We start from the raw sequence: 11,377 nt of genomic DNA, 5'->3' as shown, positions 1-11,377 counted from the left end.
GGGTGAGTATGATTTTTTTTAATTACCGGTATATTTAATATGTATTCGGTGTATAAGACGCACCCACTTTTCCCCCCCAGTTTTGGGGAAGAAAAAGTGCGTCTTATAGTCCGAAAAATACGGTATATAAACTTTGCTTGAGTTATTGAGCTTTGTAAACAGGAGACGGTCCGCCTGCTGGATGAAAATAAACAAACAAGTTTGTAGAACGACGATCTCCAAGGCTGGAGAGGATAGTTTCATCAGTAAAGCTGGGTGATACAGTGAACCTGGAACGGATCTGGTCCAGGATTGAAAACACTTGCTAGCAAAATACTTTGACTTAATTAATTCCAGGTTGGCTGGATCACCCAGCTTCAGTGATGAAAGTGTATCCTCTTCGGCCTTGGAGAGCTTTAAAAAAAATTAGGCCCAAGGTGTCAGCAGTTACCTTTACAGCCAGTCTCTTTACTACTGAAGGCCAGGCTCAGGCCATGCGTTGGACCTAAATGACTTATCAGCAGGACATTGTCAGAAGGATATATAGAGAGGTGGTGGCTGCCTATGCAAACTTCAACATTCCGAAAGCTGGGCTGACAGCTCTGACGGGTACTAATAGAGCAGACTGTCAGTTTAGGCTTTTTATTGATCTTCTACTGATAAGTGATAAGAGTATTTACTTGATAATAAAAGTTTAAACACTGCATCAGGTGTATACCAACATCTCTGCCCTTCGTCATTAGAGGCTGAATTTTTTTAACTTGTTAACAGGAGACTCTTACTTGATCTACGCGGTCTGTTGAAGAACGAGTGATGTTGTTCAAATTCTGTTCGATGGTATCCACAGAGTGTTGCCTCTTTCTTTGTTTTTTATTTTGTGGCTCTTTATCAGCATCACCTTTAAAATATAAGGAGATAAGGATCACTTCATGTTATACCAGTGCTCTCCCTAGCCCCTTTTAGCTGGGCGCACCACCCTGTGCTTTTTATTAACCCCCTTGGATGTTTCTTGGTGGTTACTAAAGCTGGGTCAAAATAGAGTGGCTGGCACATACCTACAATTCTTTCCCACCCACCCTGGGATCACAACTGTATAAGTATGTAAAACAAAAGCCTTGGGTAGCCCACACAGGTAGTAAGTTTATCGACAGGCAACAGTGTGTTACCTAGTTAAATCTGAAATGCAGTCACATAAAATATAATAGTTATCCTACCTGCCTTTGTCCCAGAGTAACATCATCTGTCCAAAGAACACCATGGTCAAGATTTATTAACCCTCCTTGGCGTTCTAATTATGTCCGTATTTTTATGTCAAAAGCAGTACATTGCTTTGCGTGGAAATTTGTTGTTTATTATTTTAGGCTTGTAAATATTAGGAATAACTCCCGGGTATGATAAAGTTTGAAACGCAAATCATAAATTTTAATACAATAATTAAATACCGTATTTTTCGGCGTATAAGACGCACTTTTTCTTCCCCAAAACTGTGGGGTAAAGTGGGTGCGTCCTATACGGCGAATGCAAGTTTTAAAAATAATTAAAACCGGTAACATACTTACCCGATACCGCGATCCTGCGAGCTTCTCGTCTTCTCTCCTCTCCTCCTGGCTGCAGCGCGTGTCTCCGCCTTCCTGCAGACCCAGCGAGGAGAAGCCTGCACACACGATCCCGGAAGCAAGCGTGCCCCCGCTAAACTGGCACAGGGTGATCAGAAGGGGAATAATCTTTCAGAATCTTTTTTTTTTTTTGGATTTTCCTCCTTTAAAATTGGGTGCGTCTTATATGCCGAAAAATACGGTACATAAAATAAACTTTATTAAAAAAATATTTTTTTTTTAATTTGTCCAAACAAGGGTACAATATTAGAATAAACTTTTGGATTTATTTTTTATAACTTTATGATGGTGATCAAGGTTTTAAAAGTAGATTACAATGTAATCTCCTTTTAAATTTCCCACCATGCCACGCCTCCGTGGTGTACCGACGCTTCACGGATCCCATCGAGGATGTGATGCAGAAGCCGGCCGGGGATCGCTGAGGACGCTGCTGGATCGAGAGGTATAGGTAGGATTTTATTTTCCCTACCCCTGGTGTGGCTCGGGGTTACCACTTTTAGTATGTAAAATTCACCACTCGGGAATACCACCAAGGCGGTAAAGCTCCCCAAGACTGGGGAAGATAGACTATCAAGGGAGAACCTGGGTGACCCAGTAAATCTGGAATGGGTTTCTTAAAAATAATTTGCAAATGTTTTCAATCCTGGACCAGATCCATTGTAGGTTTGCTGGATCACCCATGTTTTCCCATGACAGTCTATCTTTTCCAGTCTTGGAGAGCTTTAATCAGGTTCATTATCCTGTTTTATAGGACACGTTACTGCTGGGAACAGCCATGTTGCATCATTAGGTCTTTTCATGTTCAGGGAGAAAGCTGTCATGTCATCTGTCACTGGTAATCTTCCTGGTTTGTTTGCATTGCAATTAGAAGCTTGTTTCGGCCAGGACACTATCCGCATTGAGTTTGTAGGTTCTCCCTGTGTTTGTGCGAGTTTCCTCCGGGTACTCCGGTCTCCTCCCACATTATAAAAACATGCAGTTAGGTTAATTGGCTTCCCCCAAAAATTGACCGTAGACTGTAATAATGACATATGACTACGGTAGGGACATTCGATTGTGAGCTCCTATGAGGAACAGCTAGTCACATGACTATGAACTTTGTACAGCAATATGTTGGCATTATATGAATACTGTGTAGTAATAATAATAATAATAATAATAATAATAAATTGAGGATTTCTAACAGCTACATTACAACAAATAGGCCTTTCCTGAGGACTGATGGAAAAAATATTTGCTCCATACGATTGTCCCTCGGTCATGATCCACAAGGTCTTGTCTGAGCCTGTGACCATCCTAATGGTACGAGGAAGGGGTGTCCCTGTCGCCGTACCCTTATATTTTGGCAATGGAACACTGGAGCCAACGCCCTACGGGAATGAGCAACAGAATCATCCCCTATTCAGGGAATGGAGAAGCTGATGTTGCGCAACTACATGACTGTAATGAAGTCTACACAGAAACATGGTTAATATGGATAGATTTTGCAGAATCTGCTGAATTTCGAGTAAGGTTATTAGCACTCGGGCTTCTGGGCAGGAGCCCTGGAAAGGCTAGACGAGGTGGACACTTCCCCTTACCCCTTTGCTCTCCGTCATTCCCTCTTTGGGACTCTTTCCCCTTTCTATTCCACTTCTATCTTTCTACTCCTTTCTGTCACTTATATGTAATACTCTATGCTTTAAATAGATATAGCTGCACATTACAACATTTATAAACGTCATACTTTTTAGTTGAATATTTATGTGATTTGTTTTCATATTGACTTCTTTTACCCGGATTTCTTATGATTTTGCCTAAAGCCATCTCTGTACAGTTGTTTTATGAGACCATAGTTATATACATGGTTTTGGAGATTTCTTGTTTTTCCTTTTACTAAAAATTGATTACAAAAAAAGAAAAAAAAACATTTTTGTTTGACTGTTGAATTGTTTGAAAACCTTCAGATATCTATAACTAAATGCAGGATAATTCTTGCAGCCAGACTTCTACAAAACGTAACAGAACCTTTCACCAAATTCAGATTACCTGCTGACTTCATCACTTTCTCTGCCTACAGAGGACTGAAGGAAACTTCTTGGTTTGTATCATCAAAAGAAATTAAATCTGTTCAAAGGTTTTAGAACATTTTTATACTTTTTATTCACAGTAGGCATGTATTGCTGGGATTGCACTGTCAGCTTTTCCAAAGGAGAGGAGAAAATTAGTTTCACGCATCAAAGGCTGTGAAAGTTTCATGCATCCACTCAGTGCCTATAATCAGTCTGCGACCATTCACTTAATTTCTTTGTTATTCACACTCCTCTGTGTATATATAAAACTAAATACTGAAAGCTAGAAATATATGAGAACTTCCAGGCATAAATCAAACAAGGTTGTATAACAACATATTGGTATATGTGTAAAAATATATGGCCTCTATAGACCTCAATCAGTTTCTTCAAATCTATAAAATAAATTTATGGATAGAAGATCAGCAGATAGCCTGTCATGCATAAGCAAGCATAGAAATATGGCTAAGAATGCTGCAGCCAAACTTATCCATCCTTTCTACCTACCCACCTACCCCATACACAGCCTTACCATCACTCTTCTGCTGCTGCCTCTTTGTAGTTCTCTTCACGGGCTTCCATTCCATCCGAGAATCAAATTCATCTCCTGTGCTTTGCCTTGTCTCACTTACCATTCTGCACTGATAGAAAAATCCCCACTAACCCCTCTCTTCACTCCTCCAATGACCTACTAATAACTTCCTCACTCATAACCTCCTCACATGCATCTTGCCCCTACTTTCTGCTCCTTTAAAACCCAACGCTTCAACCTCACCTACCCGTCTTCTTTCTCTTTAACCCTCACTACTTACTCACCATTTCATACCCCCCTCCTATTGTGTAATACTTCCCCCACCTCCTAGATTGTAAGCTCATCTGGGCAGGGTCCCCTCCTTCTCCTGTGTCACTGTCTGTCATGTGCAACCCCTATTTAATGTACAGCTCTGCATAATATGTTGGCGCTATATAAATCCTGTTTAATAATAATAATTCACACTCTATGCATTGTGTAGACCAATTGTTTAATTCCAATTCAGCTTCTTATATCTGGAAGTTTAGCAAAAAGCTTTTTGCTATGAAAGTTTGTCTAATATGACCAACTTAAGAATGTTGATCATGTAATTAGAATTATTATTCTTTAATTACAATTGCATAAAGTGTACTAATTACATTTTTATTATCTTACATTCCCTGGTGGAATATCCTTTTAGAGCAAGGATTATCATCAATTTCTACATACCAGCTTGCTGGCCCTCTGCTTGCTCTGCTCCTTGTGATTCCTTTCCAAGGCCTCCTAATACTTTGTACACATCAGCATGCACCGCGTCTACTCGCACAGCATAAATCTTGGCGCTGGCATCCAGTGTCCCAGCAGCAACCTGCACAGAAACCACCATGAATACATAAATATAAAACAGAAATGCACACGTATTGCAGCAAAAGAGAAAAGAAAAAAAACACACCTTGAAGTTAGTAAGTTCACTTCCTTTCTCATTCAGGATGTCGCTCATGTAGTCAATCAAATGAAGTCCAAATGCATTCTTTGTTGTTATTCTCTAAACAAAAGCATTAATTAAAGATTGGGTATTGTGGTTAGTCATAGCTAAATTTACTATACAAGTCCAGTATTCTCCACGGAAATGTTTTTATTCTTGGTGGGAAGAAGCTGTAGGTGGGTGGCAGCCCCTGTATTATGACCCAACTTTTTAGTAATAGTGTAATTCAGTTACAGTGCAAAAACAGCTGGGTGGTTACTAAAAAAGTGCCAGGTGGTGCGCCCAGCTAAAAGGTGCTGGGGAGAACACTGAAGACAACATATGAACTCCATGAAGTATCCTAGGTGGGATTTGATTTCAGAAATGTGCAATGCAAATGTACTAACCACTGTCTGAATTTATGACAAGCACTAGAGATCCTACAGACTGATGTGGGCGAGCACATAACAGTTTCTTGAAAGTTAGGGTATGAACAGGCTAGGTAATCATCCAGCAACATTATATGACTATTAGAATATGGAATGATATGTAGCAGATGACTTACATTCTCCTGGGACAACTTGATGCAGGTGGAGTAGTGATCCGAGATCTGAGAATTTGATAGCTTGGGCAGGAGGAGCGAATTAACCTCAGACCTGTTTAGAAAGAATACAGTCACTTCACAGTAAATGGATTTATCCAGCTGCGGCTAATGTAACCAAATGCAATAGATTGTAACAATCAAATGAGTGATAAAACCTAGACCTAATGGTTAAAAAAATTACTTAGCTTTTAATTTAATATATTCCTTTACAAACCCAGTTACGTTGTAAAAGTAGCCCAGACCACTGCTTAGAGAGCAAAGCTGTGGGAAGGACCCAACAGGCCCACCCACTATGGGTCACCGGCAGGAAACTACAGCAGGACTGGATGCATGAGCAGGGAGAGAAGCAGTGACCGGTCTTTATTGTAAGAAATCCTACACGTTACCACGCACGATGAAAGATAAACAGTATGAATCCAGCCTATAGTCATTTTTGATGTGGCTGGAGAGGATACACTTTCATCAGTGAAGCTGGGTGATCCAGCAAGATATCAGGCACAAATGAAATGCACATGTGCAGCTCAGTGTACAATGCTAGTGTTGCTAGCTGCCATGAATGAATGTTTTCCTATTCACATGAGAGGAAGTTGTATTATTTTTGCTCTTATTTGAAGCCACTGACCGAGCATTTGCTGGGACTTACCTCTGAGCGGGAGAGATGCTCAATGCCGGAGAATCCACATTACTGAGCTGAAGATCAATCACCCTGGAGCGCCGCCGTTGTTTTCTTTCCCATTCGTCATCATTGCTGGTGAAATTCTGCAGAGTTGGGGTGCCGGCCGCACTGATGGGTTGGGGTCTGGTAGCTGGAGACAAATATTCCCCCACTGGTGAAAAATGCTTCTGGCGCCCTCCTGACTGAGGAGTAGAGGTATTCATGATGCCTGCTAAAACACAACAGAGTAGAATGATTACACAGTATTTACATAGTGCCAACATATTACGCAGCACTGTACAAAGTCCATAGTCACGTCACTAACTGTCCCTCAGAGGAGCTCACAATCTAATGTCCCTACCATAGTCATAAGTCATACAGTCTAAGGTCAATTTTGGGAGCCAAATAACCCAATTGCATGTTTTTGGAATGTGGGAGTACCCCCACACAAACACGGGAAGAACCTGCAAACTCCATGCAGATAGAGTCCTGGCCGAGATTCCAACCTGGGACCCAGAGCTGCAAAGGCCAGGGTGCTAACCACTGAGCCACCGCGCTGCCCAGAGCATTCAGCATAACAATAATGTGTTTTTTTTTTTTTACACACCAGTGAACATAGAATAAAAGCTGATCAATTACTTTATAAAGTTCCTATAGCGCCACATATCTCATATATACAGGGCAGGGTTTCCCCTGGTTCAAGTGCTGGACTTTTCAGAGACCATTGTCAAAAGAGAGAATTCACAGCATAGAAACACATGAATTAGGAAAATAACTCCAACCTGGAGTCACATAGGATGTACGTAAATTCCTACTGAACTGGATTTTGATAAACCTAAATTAAAAAGCAACAATGTGATTTTAGCATTAGATTGCTCTCCCTTTGCCACTGTAACCCTAAGGTTGTACCCTGCAATGTTCAACCCCAGACATTTTTTTTAAGCTGGGTGGGAAGAAGCTGTAGGTGGGTGGCAGCTTTTGTATTGTGGGCCAACTTTTCAGTAACCGTCCGGCTGGGTGGTTCGCCCAGCTAAAAGGGCCTGGGGAGATCACCGCCCTACATAGGGATTCGGAAAACTGTGAATGAAAATACAGCTTAATTGATGGGTGAAAAAATTTATAAATACAGGCATTGTTCCTTGAAATGTCTATTTATAGAAACCAAGCATTCTTAGGCTATGTACACACGTCAGATGATCCTTGCCCAATATGAATGGTTGGGATGGTCTCGGGCGACAGTCTGACATGTGTGCAGCAGTTGCCCAACGTCAGTAATGGATCTCTCCTGACAGATCCATGAACAACCGACGAAGAGCAACCACTATACTAATCAATTGAGCATGGCAGGATGCCACTTGCTCATTCGTTCCACCCCCCTCCATAAAACAAAATGGTTCTGTGTGTACAGCACTCGTTCATTCATTCATCTCACTCTTTTGTCGCTTCAACCAATCATGAAAGATCGTTTCCAGTGACTAAAATTGAATTCTGTATGCTGCCTTAGGTCTTCATCTGCATCCCTTAATAATTCTTTGACTGGTTACTCAGAATATCACCAGAAATGGAGATAAGGAAGCATCAGCGACACGAACTGACTGCACCTCTAACCCCCCCCCCCCAATGCTATATAAAACTATATTTTTTGGCTGGCATTAAAAGCTCAACATGAGCGAACCGTTCAAGAAGAAAGTAATCTGCAATGATTATACATACCTGAAGCGGAAAAAAAACATCTTATATGGGAAGTCCAGGGCAGGTAATATCTTCCCACTAGCTAAATGCCCCAATAGGAATAATCAGATACTTTGCAACATCTAAAATGCTATGCAACATGTCAGGAACTTATTCAGTGACAGCGCTGCTGCCTGGTGATTGGACTTTTCTCACAGGGTCCAGGGCAGTGTAAAGACATCATGAGGGGTGCAACAAGACCAGTTGGCAGCAAGCCTGGACTATAGCAGTAGATCATTAGTGCTCGTGTTACGAAAGATATGGGTTTAAAATTTGACCCCAAACAAACATGCTGCAGATAAAGTATCCAATGAAGGAAGAACATCTGATTTGCTCACCTGTTCTGCATTACCGGTTTCAAAAATACTAAATTCTGAGGATCAGTTAAACAATTACCATTCAGAAATGGCAGCCTGCATGTTCCTTTAAAGCAAATGCAGTGTTCTCCCCCGCCTCTTTTAGCTGGGCGCACTACCCAGCAGTTTTTGGATGATTACTGAAAAGCTGGGTCACAATACAGGGGCACTGAACAGTTGGAGGATAATAAAAAATAGATGGAAAATGCAAAAAGTGTGGCCTTTAGAAAGTTGGAACAAAGAAGAAGGGGGCAGTAGAAAGATGACAGAATTAGAGGCAACTGGATTCATATGGCAAGAAAGGGAAACGCTACAATTGTCATGTGTTGTCTCGCCCACTTTTTGACCACCCACCTACAGCATCTTCCTATTGAGTGTATTTCTGGAGAGAATATAGAAATGTAAACCTTAAAGTCTTATATCTCAGGCTCTTGCATATATAGTTCCATCCTTTGTATTTTCTTTGTACAGGATGACTTACTATTTTTCTATTTTCTAACATTTAAAGAGGAACTAAACTGAAACGTGCCTAAAACAAAAAAAAAAAAAAACCTCTTACCTACAGGGCAGTCTGATCCATCCGGGGGTGTCTTCTATCGGGTCCCGCGCCGTCCCTGAGCGCCAGGAGGTGCCATTTTTATGTCTTCTTTCTACGTCACCCAACCCAGGGGCGAGTTTCTTTGTTTGGGTTACGCGTCATTCCGGTATTCGTCTTCAGCCCGGTGCAGAGGAAGCTCCGGGCTCCGACATCATTCTTCCTCCGGGACCTTCTTCCTACATCACCAATCTCGCACTACGCAGGCGCAAGATCAGGTGACATAGATGGGAAGATTGACGATCTCACTGCGTATGCGCGAGATCTGCAATTTTCTTCTTACTTTAAAGGAAGGGCTTTTTCTATGCATACTACTGACTTCTTCACTCATAACCTCATCACACGCACGGATACAAGACTTTTCTAGAGCTGCCCCAACTCTCTGGAATGGTCTTCCTCGTCCTATTCGGCTTGCTCCTACTTTCTGCTCATTTAAAAGAGCACTCAAAACCCATTTTTTCAAACTTGCCTACCCGGCTTCTTCTGTCATTTGAAAGCATCACTACTTCCCACACTACATATCTCCCATCCTATTGTGTGTGAAATTCCCCCACCTACTAGATTGTAAGCTCTTTGGGGCAGGGTCCTCTCCTCCTGTATCACTGTCTGTATTAGTCTGTCATTTGAAATCCCTATTTAATGTACAGCGCTGTGTAATATGTTGGCGCTATATAAATCCTGTTTAAACATAATAATAATAATAATAATAATATGCATGCCCGAGATAAGGGGATGCGCAGACCCACAGCCTCCCGGGAAGCGTGATGTAGGTATCCTTGGAGGCTTTGTGCTTAGAGGTGGGAGAAGTATCACACAATAGGAAGGGGTGAATAGTGAGGGTTTAGGAGACAGAAGACGGGTAGGTGAGGTGGAAGCGTTCGGTTTTGAGGGCTCTTTTAAATGAGCAGAAAGTAGGAGCAAGCCGAATAGGACGAGGAAGACCATTTCAGAGAGTCGGGGCAGCTCTAGAAATGTCTTGGAGCCGTGTTTATGACGAGGTTATGAGTGAGGAAGTAATACATGCATGAACACACAGTAATGTGCTGGTACACTGCTGCATCCTTCCTAATTGCACCAAAATATATATTTACACCACACTGGAATGTGCAACCATGCCCTACACTTTCCAAAGCTCAACACACCGACTTCCCAGTGCATTGGGTAGCCAATACAAATGAATTGATTCCTTGAAAGCTCATTGTCAGATCACTCTGTTGAGCACTAGAACATTTGTTTTTGTAGGACAACCCCCCCAATGTTGCAGCACCCAATCTCAAGCAATGGGAACATGCATTGAATTCTGCAGCAGCCTGGGGTATGACATGGGTGTCCATATTTGTTATCAACATAGCAAGAAATGGAAAGGGATGGCAATGCAAAAATGCTTATAAATATATATTAATTTAAAAACCCTTTATTTGTATAGGGGCCACCAATTTATTATGGCTCACCTTTAACCCTTGTAATGGGGACTCACATGGAACAATAATGTAACACACAGCAGTGGCCAGGTGAGTATGGGCCCAAGGAAATAACAAAGGTAAATATAACTATTGTATTGTATATTATAATTTATATATTTTTATTTCTATATTGAGTTTGTTTAGTAAACTTTCATTCAACAAGCTTTATTATTCAAACAGCAGCAGAGCATACACGAGCTCTGCGTATATTACAACCCCACTGACAGCCTACACTTGGTACCTGAGGATAGCCAGGCACCTCACACTGCCCCTATAACGTCCAGCGACCCGCCGCCGTCAGTCAGTGCCCCCGGTATCAAAATATAACACTACCCACCTCTCGGCTGCTTGATTTCCGGCTCCAGGGCTTTCAAAAATTCCGCGCTATCGTACTGCGTAATGACGTCAGGAGATAACGGCTGAGGGCAGTTCTACAGCACAGCGACAGCTGATGGGCGGAGCGTAAGGACGCAAAATGACAGCGGCAAAAAAAAAATTGAAGCCGGGCATCGCTGCGCCATTTTTGTTTTGGGCAAATGCCAGCACTTGTCTATTTCCATGGCATTTTCAATTATATATATAGGTATAGGTATATATATATATATTTATAATATAATTTATAATATTAATATCTATAAATATAAATACATATTTCTATTTATATATATTCATATATATAGTATATATATATATATATATATATATATTTTTTTTTTTTTTTTTTTTTTTTTTGAATTTTTTTCATTTTTGCAACCCTTATTTAATATACAGTGCTGCTTAATTTGTTGGTGCTATATAAATACTGTTTATTAATATTTTTTTCCATTGTTATTAGCAACTTTTATTTTTTAA

General features: G+C 41.1%; 1 protein-coding gene across 2 annotated transcripts in view; it reads right to left on the bottom strand.

Annotated features, from left to right (window-relative positions):
- The window catches only part of NCAPH (non-SMC condensin I complex subunit H), a 23,340-nt gene extending 12,432 nt beyond the window's left edge, over nucleotides 1-10,908 (bottom strand). The window contains exons 1-6 of one of the 2 annotated variants that reach the window (XM_072402863.1): nucleotides 10,863-10,908; nucleotides 6,369-6,612; nucleotides 5,687-5,777; nucleotides 5,110-5,202; nucleotides 4,887-5,025; nucleotides 762-877 (exon numbers count right to left, since the gene is read on the bottom strand). In XM_072402863.1, the coding sequence (XP_072258964.1) occupies nucleotides 762-877; nucleotides 4,887-5,025; nucleotides 5,110-5,202; nucleotides 5,687-5,777; nucleotides 6,369-6,604 (675 nt within the window). In that variant the 5' untranslated portion in view covers nucleotides 6,605-6,612; nucleotides 10,863-10,908. The remainder of the gene's footprint in view (nucleotides 1-761; nucleotides 878-4,886; nucleotides 5,026-5,109; nucleotides 5,203-5,686; nucleotides 5,778-6,368; nucleotides 6,613-10,862) is intronic. The other variant, XM_072402865.1, reaches the window with a different exon arrangement.
- Nucleotides 10,909-11,377: the final 469 nt, after the last annotated feature.

This window comes from Pyxicephalus adspersus, chromosome 2 (genome assembly GCF_032062135.1).
Source record: "Pyxicephalus adspersus chromosome 2, UCB_Pads_2.0, whole genome shotgun sequence".
In the NCBI taxonomy this organism is placed as follows: Eukaryota; Metazoa; Chordata; class Amphibia; order Anura; family Pyxicephalidae; genus Pyxicephalus; species Pyxicephalus adspersus.
Note: the sequence above shows the minus strand (reverse complement) of the source record. Positions and strands in the feature narration are given on the sequence as shown.